This window comes from Diadema setosum, chromosome 16, assembly GCF_964275005.1.
Source record: "Diadema setosum chromosome 16, eeDiaSeto1, whole genome shotgun sequence".
Classification (NCBI taxonomy): Eukaryota; Metazoa; Echinodermata; class Echinoidea; order Diadematoida; family Diadematidae; genus Diadema; species Diadema setosum.
Window position 1 is genome coordinate 18324015 of NC_092700.1, and position 23822 is coordinate 18347836.

General features: G+C 39.5%; 2 protein-coding genes across 2 annotated transcripts in view; one reads left to right on the forward strand and one right to left on the reverse strand.

Annotated features, from left to right (window-relative positions):
* The window catches only part of LOC140239650 (mitochondrial inner membrane protein Mpv17-like), a 14895-nt gene extending 9856 nt beyond the window's left edge, over positions 1-5039 (reverse strand). Inside the window, 6 exon segments of the mRNA XM_072319480.1 lie at positions 1575-1630; positions 1633-1669; positions 2596-2630; positions 2633-2687; positions 3506-3621; positions 4934-5039. Of these exon segments, the coding sequence (XP_072175581.1) occupies positions 1575-1630; positions 1633-1669; positions 2596-2630; positions 2633-2687; positions 3506-3621; positions 4934-5039 (405 nt within the window).
* Positions 5040-12769: 7730 nt separating this feature from the next.
* Positions 12770-23822, forward strand: part of LOC140239652 (uncharacterized) — a 30089-nt gene continuing 19036 nt past the window's right edge. The window contains exons 1-10 of the mRNA XM_072319481.1: positions 12770-12965; positions 14668-14810; positions 15162-15359; positions 16001-16159; positions 18894-19310; positions 19816-20292; positions 20777-21271; positions 21742-22152; positions 22408-22830; positions 23067-23408. Of these exons, the coding sequence (XP_072175582.1) occupies positions 12770-12965; positions 14668-14810; positions 15162-15359; positions 16001-16159; positions 18894-19310; positions 19816-20292; positions 20777-21271; positions 21742-22152; positions 22408-22830; positions 23067-23408 (3261 nt within the window). The remainder of the gene's footprint in view (positions 12966-14667; positions 14811-15161; positions 15360-16000; positions 16160-18893; positions 19311-19815; positions 20293-20776; positions 21272-21741; positions 22153-22407; positions 22831-23066; positions 23409-23822) is intronic.

Here is a 23822-nt window from a genome sequence, read left to right on the forward strand (position 1 = left end):
CTATGTGAGAAACATTAGCTCCACTGATCAAAAAGGGCTGGGCAAAGGAGACAATTTCATGCAAACCATGGTTATGTACAAAGCAGCTATAAGCAGATAGAATAATGACCTAAGCTTTAGAATAATACTCTGGTTCATCAGATATGAACCAGGATTCACAGATTCTTTTTTCCCCCCTTCTTGACAGGCAAACTGGCCTCCTTTCCTAACTTTAATTTTTATGTGTGGCCAAGATACTTTAACTGTGATTATAGTGATCTTCATTCGTGTGGTATAGATGTCATTTTTCTCACAATTTCTCAATGATCAGCACTATTCCTGATAATGCTTATTAAGTGGGATCAATGATATACATTCATTTCAAAAATACAATATTGATGTTTTCCCACAAATTCCTCAAGACAGAGTTAGACTCTTCCTTCCATAAAAAGTCAAATTAAGAAAACCAGGTAACGATGGACAGTGAATCACACATCACACACAGTTGGTGATGAACTCCATGTAAAAGCAATCAAATTAGCTTACCTATTCCCTTTGCTCATTTGACCTGACATATTTCACATTATTTTTACTTGTCCAGGACAAATTGAAAGAGTGATGTCTCAATGTACACTGTATGCAATACATGGTGAAGATAATGTCAGCTACTGTAGTTTTAGGTGATTTTTTATCTTTATTTTTTTTTATTTGCACCTGATCAGGTGAGATGAATTTCACATATATCTAAATCAAGACATTAATCAGTGATACATATTAAAGCAGGCAACAAGTATTTGCATACTTTTATTTTCGCACTAACCAGTTTCTGGTTGAGCAAAATGTGCAAAAAATTTCTACACCACAAATATTCTCATGTTCACAGCAAAGGGTAAGCATGCAACTAGCCTCTGCTGTGCAAAAAGAAGGCTAACAACTCTAAACCGGCAACCACTTGTTAAAGGTACTAGCCCACATTTGCAAACCCACGAAAATCAAAACTGCTTAAAACAGGTCCAATATGACTTCAAGTACAAGTTATAACAGTAACATACCTCACCTGTCGCTCTTTGTCTATACCATTCGATAAAAGAGAGAAAATCATCGTTTTAAAATCAATTTTCAAACCGGGTCAACCCGACCCAAAATCGAATTACGAGCGCGGGCTATAGCTACGTACATTGTACATGTAACACGTACGTGGACCGGAGCTAGCGAGCGTTATACGCATGCATACGGATTACGGTGCATTTTCATTTATTTTTATGAAAGTAATGGACTAATTGGAACGAAATTTTGCACAGGTGTTACTGCAATCATACCCAAACTCCATGCTAACCTATGAGACCAATTGCTGCAGGTTTACAAATGTGGGCTAATACCTTTAATGATGCAGCAAAAGCTAGTGCAGAGCTTTAGTGCAGAAGACAGGAACATCAAAAGAACTTGCAAGCCTGATTTTCGCAAGACTTGGCACATTTTCCATGGCACTATAGTATTGGCTGTATTCTTACTTTCTACTTTGGGCTACATACTTTTTTTAAAATCACATGGGACTATTACCAAATGGAAATATGGCTTTTAATACAGAATCATACCTTTTTCAGTTTGGCAGGAATGGCCTTTAGCTCAACTCCGGTTGTCAAGGCACAGTTGAAAAGTACACGACAAGAAATACTGGAGGGAAAAGTGTCTGGTGGGAAAAATGAAAGGAAAAAAAACCACTGTAACAATTAGTTTAAGTTCTGGAGAGTTATTAAAAAAATATATGTAACCTAACCACACAGAAAAACAGACAGGAAACTTCCTTTACTCCACTTTATGTCCCATCCTCAACCCTTTCTCTAACATCAGCGTCACTCCTCCCTGCCCATCAAAAAAAAAAAATAAAATAAAAAAAAAATAAATAAATAAATAAATAAAAAAAAAAGAAAAAAACCCTGATAAAAACAATGATTTCCTCATGACATTCAAAACACAGCAATCACTTGAAATGGACATGGCAAAAGTGATGGTAGGGTGGAGACAACATTGAGAAAATGATTGACAAATGATTTCATGGAGAAAAGAAAAGAACGGACAACACAGAGCGGCGTCCAGTCGCTACTTACCATGTCCTGTTCTACCCTCATGTTTCATTTAATCCCTTTGTACTACCCTCATAATAAGAAAAAAAAACATCTCTCATATGTACTTGTGGAAAGTCTGTACTAATCTCTCCAGTAACATTGTTGCCTCTCAAACCACACTCTCACGGTTCTCTGAACTAACTCTGTACACTGTATGTGTGGTAGCCAAGTAGGGCTTCAGATGGCATTGTGGTACCACCCTGCCATGCTAAAAGACTTCCTGCTTTGAATGGTAAATTTACATTGTACAGTACATGTAAAGTCTGTTGTTGTTACTGGAAGAGAATTACTGTACATGCCGAATATCCGGCGGTTGAGAATGATAAGGGCGTTAAGTTGCCAATAAACCCATAGTGTTCGAGACAACTTAACGCCCTTCTCATTTTCACAGACTTATGGTAGTGTAGCAGCATTTTTGTAAATGTAAAACAAACAAAATTGTCCTTGTGACACAAGGCATGGAAAAGAAGTTCAAGATAATCCATCTTACTTGGTCTGTTAAAACTTTCTTCAAAGGTGTCAATTGCCGGCCCCTGGATAGAGTCTGTCGAGGGTTTTGTACCATGTAAACATCGCTGGTCCCTGAAACAAAACAGGAAAGCAGATAGCATATTGGAATTAAATAGCTGAGATATATGTACAGTATTACATCTCTATTACAATAAAAAGTGTGGCTGTGGTATTCAGGAGTGTAGAGTCTGTGACGTCACACCTCAGTGTTCAAATGAATTGGCAATATCATTATCTGGTAAATGCTACAATTAATTTGTGTTGTTCAATTCTTTTAAATCATCAATTTCTAATTTCTGATTAACATGCAAATACAGGTCAAGATCTCATTTTAGACTATCAGCTACTGATCAAAAGCATTGAGAGGCTAATTTTGAGATTGCACATCTATTCTCACATAATAAACAATTGCATGTCATGAAAACTTTAAACAGCACTTCAATTCTTATATATTCTATTGTTTTGAGAAACTGTTATGTATTTGTCTTATCTTTTTACTTTTGATTTTTTCCTTGTTTTGTCACAGACCACTTTTCTTGCATAATTAGTATATCAAAATCAGTCAATCTATGTGATTACTAGGAAGAGAAATCAGGTTTTTATGAATTTCATGACAGAGCACTGTTTCCATAGGAGATGTACACAAAATCACAAAATTGTGTCCATTTTGGGGTGACATGCATTTACAAAAATGGGCATGGCTTCATAACAGTATGCACGCACATTGCAAATTTGGTCTCCAAAGTAGTGCGAGACTTGAAAAAAAAAAAGTCAAGAAGCATCATGACGAGGCTTTCTCGCGTTGCATGAAATATCGGGGGGGGGGGGGGGGAAGATCCCTCCCCCTTCCCCTTAACATGTAACCCAATGTATTGAGTCAAGTCACTCACTGCAAAGCAGAATCCAAACATAGTTTGTCGCAAGGTGCGGATGCCGTCATAATCCTCCCAGCCTTTTCTTTCGATCAGCTCTTGTGAGATGAGATCCGATATCATGAAGAGAGAACCTGTCCCATGTGATGAACAAAAGTATCAAAATTTCTGTATCATATCCAGTTTGTCCCCAAAAAATTACAAATCAGATTTTGTGCAATGATAACCTTAAAAGTAGTGAATCAATCAAAATGCTTTTCAGGAATGACTTGCAACTACAACTATTACCTACATCCTGCAGAAAACCCCATTCGATTCTATTCAGTGGTCAGAGAGAAATGTGAATCTTTGTACAGCATATTGTATATGTCAGAAGTATCTTCCCTCCAATTTTTGCAAGGATATGCATTGTCCATTGTGTTACTGCCCTACAAATACCAAATTGTTCATTGTTCTCTCACAGAAATCTCTTTTGAAAAGTAACTTGCTTGTTTCTATTCATTTTCAGCTGAAGAAATTAAAAATGAATTACATCAAAAGGATGCATATTTTTTCAATTTTGCCAAAATGTTAAAGGTGTGAAATAATGATAAAAGAAAGATATATCAGTTCATATAATAGCATTTAATTTTTTTTTTTTTTTTTTTTTTTTTTTTTTACTCAAATAGCATTTACATTTTCAACTCATAGCACTAGAATTGTTTTAAATAATTTGGAAAGTTATCAATGTTGAAATTCTAAACGTAATTTTTTGGGGACATACTATATTTGTAGTCAGTCATCAAAAAAAAAAAAAAATCAGAACAATGCATTTAACATGGAAAGTAATCTATGTGATGCTTCCTTTGACAATCTTACAAAGCAGAATGGTCATTAAAGTTACGTGTGTACATACTGGTGCATTGTATGTTATCAATTATCATTTTGATAGTTAGCATGGAAAATGACCCATTTAACTGACTGCATTTTTTTTTTTTAAAGGGAAGGTATTCGTACGCCTGGGCTCATTGTTATCCATATCACACATTGTATTTTGTATAAAACAATTAATTTGAATAAAGCAAGCAGATTTTGTTACTGGACAAGAGCAAAGAGATCTGCATGCAGCTGCTCTTCCAGAATCAACACTCTGCCACAGTCAGATATTGGAGATGTATCAACTGTGGCCAGAGCTTTCAAGATAACTATTCCCTCAGTGCTTCTAATGTCTGCATTACACAAGCAAGTGCCTGGTGTTACATTTTTATCATACATGCACATTTTTGTACATTCATAATTATGTGTACATGAATGTATGTCCTTGCAAGCTTGTGTGTTGGATCTGAGCATCACCATACCTTGTTATATATGCCCATGGATATAGTTCGTGTGAAAATTGCTTCTGCTGCTGCTGTGTGTGTGTGTGTGTGTGTGTGTGTGTCTGTCTGTCTGTCTGTCTGTCGTTACTCTCTATGTCTGCAGGGTGTGAGAGAGAGCTTACCTGATGTGACAGCTGTGTTCGAAGGGGATACTTGTGCAGAAGTCTGAGGTAGGCCCTCCATGCTGAAGCCATCCCAGAGTGCAGGTACACACGCGCGTTCGATACTCGTCAGGTCTCCCCAGCGATGAAAACGTTCGGCTGAAAATCCTATGAAGAGCGCAGTGGATACTGAAGACACTCCAGAATGACGAAAAGGCAACCTATGGTAAGGACAAAACATCAGCAAGAGGGTAGAGAAACCAATTTACCTTTAGTAGTATAGATACAATGTTTGCATGTGGCTATACCTGCTCAAGGGACTTTGTATGGGAAAAAATTGCACCTTGCTGAGATGTGTCTTTCTAATCTTCCTTTTTGAAACAAGGCTCCTCAGTAAGTTTGATAAGGTACATGTATCTTTTCACCCTCTTGTCCTACTCATGACACTATGAGTAATATGTTTAATAAAATTCAACTTTCAGCCTTCTTCTCTTAAAACAAGGAAAAGTAGAAATTACGCGGTGCGTAATATATGTCCCCGCCGGAAGTAGCATTTTGTAGCAAAATGTGCAATATAGGTAAAAAATCAAGGTCAAAGGTCAAAGAAGTCAAAGGTCAAAATTCTGTGTAAAAGTTTTGAAGCCCTCACCTAGTGCCATCACATAAAGCAAACGGAATCAAAATCGGGTTAGAAATGGCGAAGGAGTAGCATTTTATAGCCAATGTACAATACAGGTCAAAATCCAAGGTCAAAGGTCAAAGAAGGCAAAGGTCAAATTCTGCGTAAGTTTTGAAGCCCTCACCTAGTGCCATCACATAAAGCAAACGAATCAAAATCGGGTTAGAAACGGCGAAGGAGTAGCATTTTGTAGCCAATGTACAATACAGGTCAAAAATCAAGGTCAAAGGTCAAGAAGGCAAAGGTCAAAATTCTGTGTAGAAGTTTTGAAGCCCTCACCTAGTGCCATCACATAAGAAACGGAATCGAAATCGGGTTAGAAATGGCGAAGGAGTAGCATTTTGTAGCAAATTGTACAATATAGGTCAAAAATCAAGGTCAAAGGTCAAAGAAGGCAAAGGTCAAAAATTCTGTGTAGGAGTTTTGAAGCCCTCACCTAGTGCCATCACATAAAGCCAACGGAATCGAAATCGGGTTAGAAATGGCGAAGGAGTAGCTTTTGTAGCAAAATGTACAATATAGGTCAAAATCAAGGTCAAAGGTCAAAGAAGGCAAAGGTCAAAATCTGTGTAGAAGTTTTGAAGCCCTCACTAGTGCCATCACATAAAGCAAACTGAATCGAAATAGGGTTAGAAATGGCGAAGGAGTAGCATTTTGTAGCAAAATGTACAATATAGGTCAAAAATCAAGGTCAAAGGTCAAAGAAGTCAAAGGTCAAAATTCTGTGTAGAAGTTTGAAGCCTCACCTAGTGCCATCATATAAAGCAAACGGAATCAAAATCGGGTTAGAAATGGCAGAAGGAGTAGCATTTTGTAGCAAATGTACAATATAGGTCAAAGGTCAAGGTCAAGGTCACGACTGAAATTCTGTGTAGAAGTTTTAAAGCTCCCATGTAGTGCTATCATATAAAGCAACAGAATCAAAATTGGCTCATAAATGACAGAGAAGTAGCAAATTTGAAGATTTTGATCACACACGGACGCACGTGCACGGACGCACGGACGGACACACGGACGGACGCACGGACGGACGGACGGACACACGGACACACACACGTACGGAGCCCATTTCATAGTCCCCTGCTCGAACTCGTTCGGCGGGGACAAAAATAGTGCATCTCCAAAGTTCTAAGAAACAGAACTTTTTCATCTTCTTCCTTTCTTTTGTCTGAAACAAGAAACCTCGTGTTTCTGGAAATTCCTTTGTGACGTTCTCTGCTGAAACAAGGTAGGCCTACATGAACAGTACCTGACAGAGTCTAACTAAACCTTAAAGCATATTACATTGTAAAAGGAAGAGATTCCAATGACACTTTGCCATTCTGTAGCTAATAATGACAGAGAGTTTTGATGTATTCTCAATCATCCCCAAGTTGTTTGCATTCATAACAATGCATTCAGTATGTCTGTACAAATGCGCATACATCATAATTATGTACACTGTATTCTGCAGAACATGTCAACGATAATTCTACCACAATTACAGCGCTACAATACATCTTGAATGTATTTATAAGGATTTTCCATAGAGGGTACTCAGTATTTTTTTGAAACAAAAGTTTTGAAACAGAGACAACAGTAATAGTATGGAGGTTTAACTACACTGTATAAAGCCAAAGAGCTAGTGTATGTTTACTTTGTAGCTGTTCCAGTATCATTGACTTTGATGGTCCGGTGTCACATTGAGATGTTTCATAGGAAATGTTTAAGACATAAATTACTACTGTAGATGTGATAAACTATGCAAAGGATGAAGGGGAATGTAGTCACATCATTTTGTTCCATAACATGTACTGAAGTGTAATGATAGCCTAACCATTTTTAAAGAGTTTTTTCTCTTTTTTTTTTCTAATGCAAGGGCTACAAAATCATGAGATTCTTGTCGATGGTAGATGATTTTCTTTTTGTTAGAAACTCTTCTTTAATGAAAAAAACAACAACAGCAACAAACCATAAGTGGATAATAAAAGTCACATTGTACAAGTGATCCTTTTCATATCTGGATTCTAATGTGATTCTACTGTGTGTAGGTAGACACCTACACAATATAGTACCTACATGTACACTGTACTACAGTCTACACGTTGTACTTGTGTAGAACCGCTCTAGCGAGTACAAGTAACAATTTGTAAATTGTAGGCCTACTCTGCAGCTCTGTTCTTTCCACATCACACTGACCTCAGATTGGGTTATTGCAATCAAGCTATGACCAGGAGCAGGAAATTACTCATTCTCAGATATGAACTGATAAAAAATCATTTTAGGTGAAACTCACAAGGTTGAACTCTCATACATGAGTCGTAGCTCATAATGAGTGCAGAGCTAACTTAGACTAGATCTAGTTCTCGTTCTAGCTACATCTGATATCTGCACACCCACAATCACATTGCACTGGTGATGAACAATGCAAAACAACGTAAAACATGGGGCAATGTCGATCGTATTCATGTTAAAAACTCTTATGTTAGAATATGTAGACAATATGTTGATTGAACACACAGAGGGATTCATCTACATTACAGTACTCTCCGCATAATCGCCATCGGGTAGGCTCGGGCAGAGCGTTTCTTACCTGATTAAGCGGAGACCCGATTAACAGAAGAACACGTCTCATTCACAATTGACGCACACAATGTGTATGTAGTATGCATTTTACACTGCACCAAACACCTACAATGTTTAGATGTGGTAACAAGTGTGTTTGCACGGGACATTATACACACCTTCCAATAACACTTGTTCAGTCACGAGCAGTAATTTACAGTCTTTTATGGACAAATACGTCTTTAGAAAACTTTGTTGTTTGACTATGGACTCCTCGCTAACACGCAAGGGTTTTCCGAAATGAACACATCTTTTTGCGTGCACTATACAGTCACGTAGAACGTCGGGTTACTTTTCGAGAAGTGACTGGGGAATAGTAGATATGTTATGAAGATGGTGCATGGCCTGACTTTCGTTGCAAACTTCAAGGGAGGAGCGCAAGTGTGTTCAACTTCTGTCTGTCTATGCAGTTATGAGTGCCAGCTACATGACTAATGTTGTTTACGTGTTGCAAGTCGGTATACATGTACTGGTGCATGTGTTTTCATGTTTAATCACTCTCCAAATGATCGGTCTTGTTTGCAAATTAAGTAGAGAATTAAGTAGAAAATTATCACCATTAAAGTCTATGGTACAAAATTCCTTTATAACGAACACGGTTATAGCGAAATTTCCGTTATAACGAAGTCTTTTCCGAGCGCCACAGACAAAGAAAAACAAAAGAAATGTGCTCCGTTATAACGAAATGCAAATTGCTTTCGAAAATACGTAGCAGAAAGAGCATTTATAGCGTCTCTGCACATGGGTGAACGCTTCGGGGGCTTCACACCACTGTGTGTTCGATCCTTTTGTCACGCACAGTTTCTGAGGGGAACTTGCGTTTTTTATTGTAATACAGTTATCCCATCACATTTCACATAGCTTTTCAGTGTATGATGGGTATTCAGCAAACATAATATGATATACACAGTCTATACGTGGTTCCTTGTTTTTGTTATATATTGTATTTGTTCGGTTGTAACGAAATTTCGTTATAACGAAAGAAAACTGCCGGTCCCGGGCATTTCGTTATAACGGGAGTGCACTGTATATAGTAGTGTCTAGACTTTCTGACCTTGGAAAGAGTTCCTTTTAATACTGTATGTCCCCCCCCCCCCCACTACTCAACCCTAGTTTGCAAAGAATGGATAGATTGCTTTTTGGGGGGCTTTTTTTTTTTTTTTTTACTAATAAATGGACTAAATAAAGGCTTATGCCATTTATGGGAACACTTCCCATAGAGCTCTAAATTTATAAATTTATAACCTTTATTTAGTTTAGGCCTAGGCCTAACGTTAAGGAAGCTCGAAGGGGAATAGTGTTTTTTGTTTTTTTTTTGTGCAAGTTGGTGGGGGGGGGGGGACATAAGGAAGGCGCCCATAAGGAACTCTTTCCCTAACCTTAGATGGTAGCCGCGGGTTGTAATTTTGTATAGGTTCTAGCTTCTCAGAATCTCAGATTAAATACGAACTTGAATTGATACAAGTTCGTATCTGGAATTGTGTCACAGTCACCATTTACTACGTGTGGGACTATACGCGGTTGGGCGCTTAAGACAGCTGCAGCGCAGCGCGGGGAAAAGTGTTTCACGAACATCATGTGTCATTTTTGTAATAATCTGAGTAGAATCACGTTTTTCTTACCTTACATGGAAAGTAGTGCTATCAGCCCGCCGTCCTGACTTATATTTGCTTGCTGTCACGTATTTTCAAACAGATGACAACAGTTCGCCGGTCCCAAACTGATAACTGCTGTTACTACTACATCATTGATTGAGGTCGAGGTGAATCGAGTGCAATATTCAGTGTCGATGTCATTCATTCATTCTCCATCACGCAGTCAATGAGTGTCATGTGCGGTGACGCGCGATTTCCTTTACCCCGAACCTTCGGGCTGTACGGTAGTAGTACTGTAGTGTGAATAAGTGGTAGGTACGGAACTGTCGTGGCGCCGTTGTAGGCGTACGAAGCCTGCGGTGTAAAGTCGCGGGATAACGCGCCAAAGTTACGCAATGAAGGACTGCCCAACTTCTGACGTCATGAAAGCGAGCCTGTGACTAATATGGGCCAATCCAATCAGGGATGCGAGGTGACCTCCCCAGGTTTAATCCACGTTTAAAGGGATAGTACAGTATTGGTGGAAATAACCAAGAAAACACTTGATATAGTACAGAACATGCCATTTTTAAGAGGAATTCAAAGTTTAGTAGCTGAAAATCGGGTTTGGAGTGACTGAAACATCCAAAAACAAAGTAAAACAAAGCGATCATAAAGTGTGGGTCCCACATTTTTTTTATTAGAATCGCTCTTTTTTTTTTTGATATCTCAGCCATTTCAAAACCAATTTTCATCAAATAAAAGTTGAATTCCTCACAGAGTTACATGTTATTTCGTATTTTATAAGAGGTTTCTCATTATCTCACAAAAAAAAAAAAAAAAAATGTTAGAAACCTGAAATTAGGCCTCAACCCTTTAAAGTGAAGATAAACCCCAAGAGCAATGTGGATTGAGTGAAAGCAGCAACATTAGTAGAACACATCAGTGAAAGTTTGAAGAAATCGGACAATCGATGCAAAAGTTATGAATTTTTAAAGTTTTGGCGTTGGAACCGCTGGACGAGGAGACTACTAGAGGTTATGACGTATGAGTGGACAACAATACCAAGAAAATATAAAGAAAATTCTACAAAAATCCATTTTTTCATGAAAATTACAAATTCCATCAACTTGATATTGACATATGTTAGGGGTAGCAATTATTCCCCCTGCTTTCTGAAAGAGGTTGGTCCATTGCTCTTTCATAATTCTAGAAAAGTGAATTTTTGTTGAATTTCCTTTATATTTTCTTTGTATTGTTGTCCACTCATACGTCATATCCTCTAGTAGTCTCCTCATCCAGAGGTTTCAACACCAAAACTTTAAAAATTCATAACTTTTGCATCGATTGTCCGATTTTCCTCAAACTTTCACTGATGTGTTCTACTAATGTTGCTGCTTTCACTCAATCCACATTGCTTTTTGGGTTTACCTTCCCTTTAATAGTGTACATCGACTCATTTTATAATGTTCATGAAACAATCACAACACGGGAATATCAAGTTCTTAAAAAGGGCATTAACAAGTCATCATTAAGGATGCAGTCACACCAGATAAGAAAATGGAGAATTGACACAATCGACTCAATGTAGAGATAACAGGGCAGGAATGGTCAGTGATTCATAAAATAATTTTAGAAGTAGGCCTACAATGTACCTGCGAAATTGAGCTGAGATCTTACTATTTCAAAGTCTTCCATACACCCATTGCAACCATAACAATGATTTTCCTGACAAGGGATTACCAATTAATGCCTATAATAACTTTTGTAACAAGGAATCCAATTTATTCACCGCATTTTAGCTATTTGCACAGTGATTATGATTTTCATCAAAATTAAGAAGAACTGTACTTTTTACAGTTTGGAAAGGCTGTTTGGCTGTAAAGTGGTCAAGGCGAAAGTTCAGCCAAGGTATTTATCTTATCTCAAACTGTGTACCAGGTTTTACATCATTTATGGACTGCATGGTAAATTTAAAAATATAAAACCTTCTTTTGACCACTTGACGGCAGTCATCACACCGTCATTCCATAATCCATAAGGGAAAAAAAAAAATGACTGCGCAGTGTCCTGTATCACATTCCGTTATGTATTGCAGTCCCCATTACATTTTCCAGACTGACAGCACACGCACATACGCGTACACACACATACACACGCACGCACGCACAAACATGCATACACACCCTCAAAATTACTTTTCCATGAGGTGCCCCCCCCCCCCCCATATGTCTTGACCAACCCGCCACGGTACGCCACTGGCTGCACTCGTCCGGTTATGGGCTTGTAATTTATAATCGTGGTGATGGTGACTATCGCCGATCATCCCCCCCCCCCCCACTCCTCTGCACGGATTTACGCCGTTGGTCTGGATGCTTAAAAAATAAAACGAAAGAAGGCAATAAGGCGATACAATTGCTATCATCTCTCCTTGAATCACAGTGTATTTATGAATAACCTTCCCCACTTTTTTGTTGTTTTGTTTTCTCAGACATATACATGATCTGTGGTGCCTACGTAGATGTTACATAGTCACTACTAAAGAGCTTTTTATTTGAGTAGGTACTGAGAGGAATCACGTTGCTGTGGGGTTTTTTTTTCACTCCTATGATTGTCTTGCTAGTAGGCCTATGTCTCTTTGGGTGCGTAAAAACAACAACAATTAACATATCAACCAAACGTGACGTGTGATGATCTGCTTAAAGGATACGCGCATGCATTTATTGCGTCATAATAATTTGCGCGCGTACTATGACAGACACATGTTTGGGTAGCTACGGCAGCCTCATGCACTCTCTCACATGTTCAGCGTGTATCAAACTTCTCACTGGTTCATAGTTGTATGGAAAGCTTGAAAAAGAACGAAGTGCCTCTTCTGAATTCCAGAGTTGTAAAAGAAAAAGAGAAACCATTCTTTGCATCACAGAGGCCTGAAATCGTCCCGCATTCAGGCCCTCTGGCAAAGAATGGGTTGCATATTTTCTAAATGTCGGAAGGAAAGGGCCAAAGGGAGGAGCGAAGATACCACCATTTCCGCGGACCTGCCTGAGCCGAGAGCTGATGGGCAGCAACATCCCTCGCTCACGATCATCAAGAGCGCCAGTGAAGAACACCGCGGAGATGAGTTTTGGCAACCTCCTTACACCGAGCTCCAGGATGAGGGCAAGTTGTGATTCCATTCCTTTCTTGTTTCAGCCGTTAAGAATAGATTTTTCTTTTCAGAGATCACAGGCGTTACGCAGGATGCCTTTATTCATAGCCGGGCAAATGAAAACAAACTTTGTAGTCTGTCCCGAAAATATCAAGATATGCGTATTAAAAAAAGACCAGTAATGAAATGGCAAAAAGGGGATAAGACTTATAAAGAAGAGTGTTTGAATGATGTTATCTAGTCCTTAGCAGGGGCGGATCCAGGAATTTTGTAAAGGGAGGGGGGGGGGGCGCAACTAATATTTATGGTGCCACTTCCGGGTTTCATTTCTTTTTTTTTTTCTTTTTTTTTTTTAACGATAAATAAAGGGGGCGTGCGCCTCTTGCCCCCCCCCCCCCTGGATCCGCCACTGCTTAGGGAATTATAGTTCAAAGGTGGCATTTGAATTAAGAGAGAGAGAAAGAGAACACAATTGATAATGTTCTTCGAAATAGACCTTACAGACAGTAAAGAAGATATTTGTAGTGAATTTGCAAGCAAAGGAATCTAAAAACAAAACAATTTTTTTTTTTACCCCAAGGAATCACTTAAGATTCAAAAGAGAGGAATAAAGTAGAACATTACTGATTAATCAGCGAAACTAACAACCTTATTTATAAATTTTTAAAAAGAACAAAGACGAAGGTTGTAGGGCTATACATGTTATGACAGCAGCTGTTTGCTTAGCCTTTTGTCAAGGCCCTCTCGCTGTAATGGGCGAGCGAAGCGAGCCCAGCCGAGCGCGCCAGCGCGGCTCTCTTCACCATACAGCGAGAGGGCCTTGACAAAAGGCTACTGTTTGCTGGGCGCGTTTTTTTTTTTTAAAGACGGCACAGATTGGGGCATGGCGCATGTTAAACCTATGGGAAAAACGTTGGGTTAGGGTTTATGGTTAGGGTTAGGGTTAGGGTTAGGGTTGGGGTCAGGGTTAGGGTTTAAGGTTTAGGGATAGGGTCCCCAATCTGTGCCGTCTAAAAAAAAAAACACGCTTGCTGGGCCTGGGTAGATACTTCGGACAGCCGTTCAAAGTGAAGAAGACACAAGGTGGCGCTCTTTAAGTATGTCCAGTTAGGGTGTGCGTCTAGCACGCGATCTGATTATGAGGACTCTGTACCAATACAATAATCTATCAAATACAGTCATGTACTGTATATGCCAAAATAATATTTTGTAATTGGGAAAAAGTGACACATGGTAAAAGCAATCGATTACTTTATGACCCAAATCAATTTGTCTCGCTGGGTTATGCTGACCTGCATAATCTTAATCCAGCTTCAGTTTGTATTTCTTACAACATCCAAAAAAAAAAAAAAAAGTATTCCTTTTTATTGAGATCTCTTCCCCATATTACGTGAAGCCGCCGGGAATACTCACTGGCATATTACCTGAGAAAGAAAAAAAAAAAATCATTGCGTTTAAGTCTGAAAGGGAAATCCCCTGCACACACTTTCTTTTGTTATTCTTCTTTATTTTCCCTTTTGTAACTTCTGGTGTCAGTAAGCAACATAAAGTTATGGTCACAGAATATTGTTAAGCCAAAACCAAAAGAAAAAAAAAGTATCACGTTCGAGGATGCGTGGGAGACACATGCAAGCTCTTTGTTTATCATAATTGTGATTCTAAACTTTTTAAAGAAAATATATCTCACAATGCATGGTGACAATGTTCCGACAGGTTCTCACTATGACGTCATCAGTGTCACCTCAAGCTCTTCCTCCATGTCCAGAGAGGGCGTGTGTCATCACACTCTGGACGTGAAAGTCATGTGTCCAACTCTATCTGACGAGGAAGCGGCGAGAAAGATGGAGATTATCAAAGTAAGATACCATGAACATATCATCAGTAATATGATTAGGATGAATAGGACACTACTTTTTGACAATGAACACACATTCGATGAAATTAATGCTACAGGTGTCACCTCCAAAATGAATTGCCAATAAATTTAGCTCAATTCTAGGTACGTTGTGCAGTTTAGTAGGAAAAGACGGATTAGACCATGATATATTTTGTTTTGCTCTGCATTTCACTAGATGCTTTTAATTCCACATTGTCGCTCTAAGGGCGTCTGCTCACGTGAATACGTTGTTCATCGAAGGGTTTGAATGATGTCGTGTCGAAATTATTTATGGGCCTGCATGAGATGTTGAACAATTTTCTACTTTCAGGAAATTGCGGAACTCCAGCTGAGAGACCTCAAGCGAGCCGAGCGGACCTTTTGGCAGTCTGTCATCTCCAGAGAAGCACAGAAAGTAGCTGTTGCCTTGGCAACGAGTGAGCCCATCAATGACTTGAAAGATCAGACAGAGATCGCAACATCTTTCTTGAAAGAACAGTGTCTCGATTCAAATGCGAAGGGACAGGAGGTACTTAATCATTTCGTAATTAACATAACACCTTGATTATGTTGTCTGTTTATTTGTTCACCACTCCCTGTGAAGATAGGCTAAAGGGATGGGTGAGGTGACGAAAGTGGGGGCACTGTGTTATAGTGGTTAAGACTCTTGACTCTTGAACAGGAAGTCCCGAGTTCGAGTCCTACAAAGTGCTTACGTCTTTGGACTAGATGTTTTTAACCATGATGCTCCTCTCGCCCCAGGTGTAAAAAATGACACCTGGCAATGTTGGGGTAATAATAATGGCAGGGTCCTCTGGAGGAACATGCTCTATTCACCCAGGGTAAATAAGACAATAAGTTATCACTGTTATCATTATTAAAGCTCATTCATATATGTGTGTGTGTGTGTGTGTGTGTGTGTTTTATGTGACTAAGATGCATTCCGCTCTATGTTCAAGTTGACTTTCAAAACTTGAGTAAAATCAAATAAAGAGAATAGCAGAAGTTTAAATAATGACGGATATGAAAAAAAAACAGAAAGAAGAACATTCTAAAATACTGTCCTTTGAGTAATGTTGATGACAACCACTTGTGAAAATTAATCAAGATAATGACTATTATCAACTCTCTTTGTGAAACATTTGAATTATGTTGTTGTCAATTCTTTAGCACCTGCAAGCCCCTCAAACCGATAAGACCAATGAACCGAACATCCCCACCGACGCGTCGGCAGAGAAGACCATCATTGTTGGCCCAGCTGGAGCGATGCTGGATTCTAACATCAGCCAGATCATCCTTCATGGGGCTGACAGAGCCGGACACAAAACGGTTTGACAACCCTTGTTTGCTTTGGCACGAATAAAAAAAACTAGTTCATATAATTCTTAATTATATTATGGTAAGATATAAGTTTTCAATTCAATTCAATTTTTTTTCAATTCAAAGTTTATTTCATTTTTCGACAAAACATATAAGTTACACTTCTTTTGACAACAGAGAATAAGGAAAACAGAACATTATGTATCGAAAAAAATGTAAAACAACTGAGGAGGACCTTATAGTAATTAAACATTGTAGTAAAAAAAAAAAACAGAAGTGATCGAAATAAAGTACATGTATAACTTTGCTTGAGGTGCGAAAAATGGAGAGACCCACTAAAAAGACAGAGCTTGTAGAATGTGGGCCCCTCTGGAATAATAACATCAATAGAAAGATTAATTGAAGTATCATAAATACAAAAGGAGAGGAGAAAAAAGAGGAAGAAGTCTGGAAGCCCACTGAGAACTAGATTCACAGATAAATACACTTGCTATCATAGACGTGAACAACATAGGACAAGACTAGACAACAAAACAGCTGCTGGAGAAAAAGCTGTACGGGACAAAACGGGATGGACAAGACTAACAGACGCGAACAAACATGAAACAAGACTATAGACAGCAAAACAACTACTGAAGATAAGGCTGTACGGGACAAAACGGAATGGAAACGATGAATAAACAGAAGACAAAATAGCAAACGAAAATGCACAACAGAGACTGCGATCTTCGACAAAAGCGTATCAAGAGAAAAAAGATAATGGTTGTGGAGGGGAAAACGTGATTGTAGCGTCTGAATGGAGAAAAGCAAGGAAAGGAAGGGACGTGAGAACAGGAATAAGACAGACATTCATGTCTTTGACTCTTTTGGCGAAAGCGTAGACAGCAGCAGACATCCAAAAGATTACAATTTATTCTTCAAAGAGGAAAAAGTAAGTCTGTATGTGAGAAAGAAGGCCAAATGGCTAGTTGTGTCCTGCAAAGTCATACGACTGCAATAGAAAGGACTTCAGTCTCCTCTTGAAAGAATGTATGGATTGGGCGTTTTTTATATCATGATTCAGAGAATTCCAATAATTTGGGGCGATATAAATAAGTGTCTTTTTAGCAAGAATCGTGCGTAAGAGGGGTAAATGAAATTCATTGTAACGCCTAGTGGGATATTCATGAAATGATTTGTTTTTTAGGAACATGGAATTAAAAATAGATGGAAGCAAATTGTTACAATACTTGTACATAAATTGGCCTAAATTATACAAAAATGAATCTTTAATTTTTAAGAGCTTATTAGAGGTAAACAACGTGTTTGTATGAGAACGTACAGGGGAATGGCAGATAATGCGGAGGGCTTTCTTTTGCAAGAGGGACACTCTTTCAAATAAACTCTGATGCGTGTTGCCCCATACTAAAATTCCATAATTCAAATGAGGCAATATTAACGACGAATATAACATAAGTAATGTTTTTTGTGGAATATGAAATTTCAATCTATTAATAACACCTGTATTACGCGATATTATATTACAAATATTATCAACATGTGATTTCCAGGAAAGTTTATCATCTACAATGACCCCTAAGAATTTAATATTTGATACTCTTTGTGGATGAAAATCATCTAAAACTATATTTGTGTTTAAACTATCAACAGTATTGCTGAAAATCATATATTTCGTTTTTTGAGCATTAAATGATAACTTATTAGCTCTGACCCATTTGTCACTTTATTCAATTCAATGTTAATTTTGTGAACAAGAAAATCAATATCATTATGGGCAAAAAATACGTTTGTATCATCTGCAAAATGAATAAAAGAGAGATCATCAGATACACGACAAAAATCATCGATATAAATAATGAACAATAACGGCCCTAAAAGACTTCTCAGTGGGACGCCACATTTTGACTTCTCTGATAACTGAATCATTGTTTTTGATCTGCATGCATTCTTCACAGACTTGGCACTAATAAGTGGGCAGTTGTTCAAAGCGAATACATGAAATAACACAGTGACTCATTTCATTTCATTTCATTTATTTAATTTCCAACAGTGCAAAATATTTACATACACAAAATAACACAATGTCAATACAATGTTGTAACAAAGAAAACTACGTGAAATTAACAATACTACGCATCACAAAAGCAGATGAAATTGAATTAAAATTAAAGTTGCAGGAAATGGAGGAGACGTGCTGAAAAGCCTCCTTCAGAAACTCCTTCACATGAAATTTACAATTCACTTTAACTGTTTGCGTTTTTTACATACTCAAAAAGCTGCATTACTTCGGTGATCCCTCGCATTTATCCCCAAGTTGAATTATCCTTCGGGTTTATGCCAGGTTCAAGTGTGTACGTGTGTGTCACACACAAACACACTGCTATAGCTTCTGACCATGACTGTTGTGAGCATTGAGAATTTAGGGTTTCTGGGACGAACGCTGAACTAGGGCTTTCTATAGCTCAGTCGGTAGAGCACCGGGCTAGCAATCCGGAGGTCTCGGGTTCGAATCCCAATGAAATCCCATTTTCTTTGCTCAATTTTCCACCAATGAATATTGATTCAGATTTGTTACATTCGCAAAACAAACGCGCCCATAAAAATCGGGTCTCTGAAAGTAAAAATCCAAACGCTGAGCTTCGATCATTTCAAATGCGACGTATAAAAGGAACTGATTTCACTCAAGAGTTGAATACCAGTAAACGACGACCATTGACTCCTGACTTCTCTCCTCCCCGTGTAGGGCGCAAATGAGAGCCTTTTCACCGTGGTTACAGACATCAAGGACCCTCTTCCGGTGGACGATGAGATACCAGTTTGGAGACAAGTGCCGTCATCAGTGGCAGAAGAAGTCACTCAGCCTCCCCAGGCTGCAGACAGGTGGCCTGATGAGAACCACGAGGAGGAGGAGGAGGAGGAGAGTGGCGCTCTGTCAGAGCATGAAACATCCAGAGCTCTAGACGGAGAGGAGGAGATGGAGCAGTCTTTATATGAAGCAGGAACTGGGTTGGAATCGTCGAAAGAGGCTGGTCCATCAGCAGAGATCACGGTAGATCCAGACACCACCATCGCCTCTCCTCTGGAAGCCACACCAGATCCTGATGATGCCCCAAACATCACCTTGACAACTGGTCAGGTCATGGGATTGGACTTGAAGAAGGTGAGGTCAAAACTGGAGATACTTTATAAGAACAAAACATAATCAAAACTGTTCGACTGGATTTCCATAATCATGTGAAAATCACAGAGAGTAGAGTTTTGTGACTCGTCTGAGCCACTTCTTCAGCTCTGACTGGCTGGTGAGCATTTATTCGCTTTGTCGTTTCCGATTTGTATGTTGGTGAGAGGTTGTGTCGAAGTCCCCCTCCCCCGTTGTGAGAAGGAGTTTCCTCTTTCAAACTATTTGGCATACTTATCAAAGCGGCTACTTTGTCGAATGCCGAACAAAAGCTTCCTGTTTTGAGCCAAGTGTACCTTTATGATACACCGAAGGATCAATGGACCACAACCTTTACATTTGCTATCATTATTATCTGAATCATATTTATTCTAACAGTAATTACTATAACGAAAAACTGAAGATGTTTATGGAGATCCTCGATCATTATTGACGAGACGTCATTACATGAGCAGTACATCTATTGATCTTTTTTGCACATGCGAAGGACGAGATGACAGCGGAGATCGCTATCCCAGCCGGACAACTGCCTTCCAACACCGACATCCCCGCCGTCCTTCACCAGGAGGAGTTGACCAGTGAGAGTAGGTCTAACACCACGTCTGCACATGCTGCCGTGGACAGCGAGCCACTGACCAGTGATATTACGGCTCTAGAGTCCTCCGACTCGTCCAGAGCAGACCAAGTCAGCCAGACCTCCAAGAGCCCAGGCACGTCACCATCTGATGCTGAGCCGGAGGCAGTGGTTAACACGTCACCCAAGGAAGTGGAAGATCCTGGTGAGTACAGCGGGCTGGCAGAGCGTGGACAACCAAAGGACACCGTGGTTGACCTGAGCAATACTCCGCCAACACCAGTCGAAGAAAGTCTTGGTACAGAGAGCTTCCCTGACAGGGCACCGAAGATCTGCGAAGACATCGTCCACATCCTCGGCAAGGATGACTTTGAGACCGTGCTAAAGAAGGTAAAGTCATTCATGTTCAAATTCACCCTAAAGCATAGTGATCATAGAGTATTTGAGATAGACATTAATTGAAACAAGAAATACCAGTAACTATCATTCAGCTAAGAACAATTTACTATGTCAAATAATGTACATGAAATCACAAACAACAGTCACAAAATAAGCAGTGACACAATAAGTCATACAGGAAAGAGGGATGGGGAGGGCACAATATAAGTATTATTTTGCTAATTTGATATTCATCACTGTATCATTAAATAATAACAGAACTATAACTAAACCATTTTGTAGATAGAGGGAACAACAAATTAACCCCCAATAAAGGTAGTGATACAAAATGTTATCAATATTATTAATTTGTATAGCAATCATATTCGTCGTTTATCACGATGGAAATGTTTTAAATATATTGCAAGCGCAAGATGAATAGATATCAATTCATTTCCATTTATCTATATATTATTTTCTCTTTTTTTACTTGAAGAACAAGGTTGTTGTCAAGAGTCGGATTCCAGTGGCAAAGAGTGTGACCACCAAGAATGTTCAAACCAGGAAGGACATCGCTCCTTCATCGCCTACCAGGAAGATCTCTTGGGCAGGGACCACCAAGATTCCGGTTCCGAGACGAACAAACTCTACCAGAGCACACCAACCAACTCAGTTCTCCTCAAGTCAGCTGAAGCGATCTGTTGTTAACATCAAGACGGCAGTTACCATCCTACCAGTGACTGAAGTACCCGGAGACACCGAAGAGCAAGAGATGATCGAGACACCCATAGAATCACCATCTGGGGTTCTCCAAGCTTCCTCGGGACCAGACGGACCCAAAGACATCAAGGTGGTAGAAAACACCTCTTTGGTCCAAGCTGGAGCGAAGGATCATGTGACTGATGATACGAAGACCATCGAAAAGGATGCTGCTTCAGCAGTCAGCCAGGTCGTTAACGATCTCATCGACCGGGTAGTAGGAATCGCAGAGGTAAATGAAATAAATTATGTTTGTCGTTTGTTAGGCGATTTAGATAATTTCAGAATGTGTTAAAGTATGTTAATCGATGGGTATCACTCTGCAAACTAGTATTTGTTCACGGAGATTGTTAACAAATTAGCAACTGCGATTTGATTTTGATTTTTGATTTGACTGCGCAATACAGAGGTACGATAATCTTTTCATGATCAATATCTAATAGACATTAAGTTTCTACTTTCTCTTTTCATTGTTTTTATTGAGTAACAAATATGCGCCTGTAATGTCATACATCACAGGCAAGAATTAATAGGAGCAGGGAAAGAGATGGAGAGATGTGAAGACAAAAATATATGAAAAAACATTGATATGACTGTGAAGTTGAAATTGAAAGTAAATTAGTCGTGAAATTGAAATATGCCTTCAGTAGTATTGTTAATCTTGGAAGTATTGAAAATAAATGTTTTCTTTCTCCCATTAAGATGTCGCGAAAAGGGAGTGTTGCTCCGAGTCGACCACCAACTTCTACCAAGTTGGCCAACACTTCTGTTAAGGCTCATACCCAGAACTGCAACCCCACAGAAAGTCGCACTTCGACTTCAGACAGCTGCGGCCGGTCACTAACCAGCAAGATCCCAGTCCGGAGCAAGCCTAACCTGAGGGGGACACACCGAGAGCCTCGCGCTTCGAACGAGCGAGGGAAATGGGGTGATGTTGACGGCGCGAAGGATGGACTGCACCGAGTAGGCGAGGAGAGGCCACCTGTTGACGGCGAAGTGGGCACTCTCATAGACGACCAGGGAGTCGATTCATCTGAGGTACAGCACGATGACGACCCCACTTCGACTGTCAGCGAAATCCTCGATAACGTGCTCGACATGGTGATGAGGAAGGTAAAGTTTTGAAGTTCTCATTGCATAACTTGCAATTAGTGCACTCAAATCCAGTATTTATGTATACCAGTATACCGTATTCCAACGGCAACAGAATTGTATGATGAATTCAAAGTATTGATTTATTAATTTCTTTTGCATATACTAGACAAGAATTGTTAGAATTTCAGAAGTAGGCCTACCAAGTTTCATTGTGACTTGTTATATTGACCTTGTCAGTGACAGTTTTCATGAATTATTTCTCGATGTTGGCAGATCACGGTGGTGAGAACCCGTATACCAATTCCAGTTCGATGTCGAAAGGAGGCGACAACAACGACACATCGTGGTACCGATCTGCCCAAGGAAGATTCCTTCCTGTCCGATCATCTGGTCACGAGCAAGACGCTGATGAGTCGAAAGAGCTTACTCCCTCGACCGGTCCGTAATTCTCCTCTTTATCAGCCAGCTCGCCCTCCAGTAGACGCTCGGGAGGGAGGCCGGTCATCGTTGACCAGGGATGACCATCACCTTTCGTCCAGCGGAGCCATTCACTCGTGGACCAAGAGCAAACTTACCTGCAAGCAGCGACAGATAGGACACAGAAGCAGTGTCACCAGGAAGATAGTTGCAGAGCCTTGGATTGACAGAGCAGACACCAGCTCTCCTTCCAACAGAGCTTCCTCTTTATATCCTAAGGTAAAATCTTGTACTCTTAGAAAGAAAAGGAGCTAGATATCAATCCATAACTACACCATTTCTTATACATTCAAGAATGACAAGGCAGTTTGGACAATATCTGGGTTTCCTAATCTCTCTAACAAAATCGTACTGCTTGAATTACCTTAGGCTTACAAGTGTCGTCTAAAGGTTAAAGCACTCGGCCCTTCTTTATTTATTTCTCTGTTTGACTTGACTCTAATCATCACTTCCAGAGCAAGTACACTCCCCTTGCAATCGCCAGAGGCACCAAGTCAACAGGGAATGCCCGTTCCACTATCAGGTCCACCAGCAGACCAACTCCACTTTGGCAACCAAGTGTGAGGGGCGTGGTCCCCTCCAGACGGGTACCCTCCGTGTATAAGAGGATTCCCGCTTTTAAGGGCACGACGGGGATGGACTGGGAGAGTGCGCTGAGATTCGTCATCCAGGAAGATGTAAAGCACCACGACACCAGCGTGTATCGACGTGCAGTCAGGCAGTCCTACGTCACCAAGATGATTGCGAAGATCGAGGCCGATGAGGCGGAGGAGGCGAGGGCGAGTGCATTGAGGAAGGTAATTATCTACGCATTAATTAGTCATGGTAGATGAATTAGTGACGATATATTTTTCGCTAAATCTATTATTTTGACTTAATATGACAATGTCATTTTGCGATATTAGCACATGATGAAGATTGATTATTAGTATATTTATTCATTCATTTCAGTGTTCAAGTATGTATTGAAATCTATTTAATCATTCATTTATTTGTTTATCGTTTCTTTCAATTTTTGTACATACCCTTACAGGATAAAGACTATGAAGTGTCAAAATGTGTATAATGTATATCACATTTTCAAAAAAGCAAAACTGAACGCAAAAAAGCAAAATATTCACACAAAGGTTCTATCTTCAGTCCATATTATATAGAGGCAGAAGCTCGCAACTTATAAACTTGATCAAATTATGACAAGAATTAACAATTAT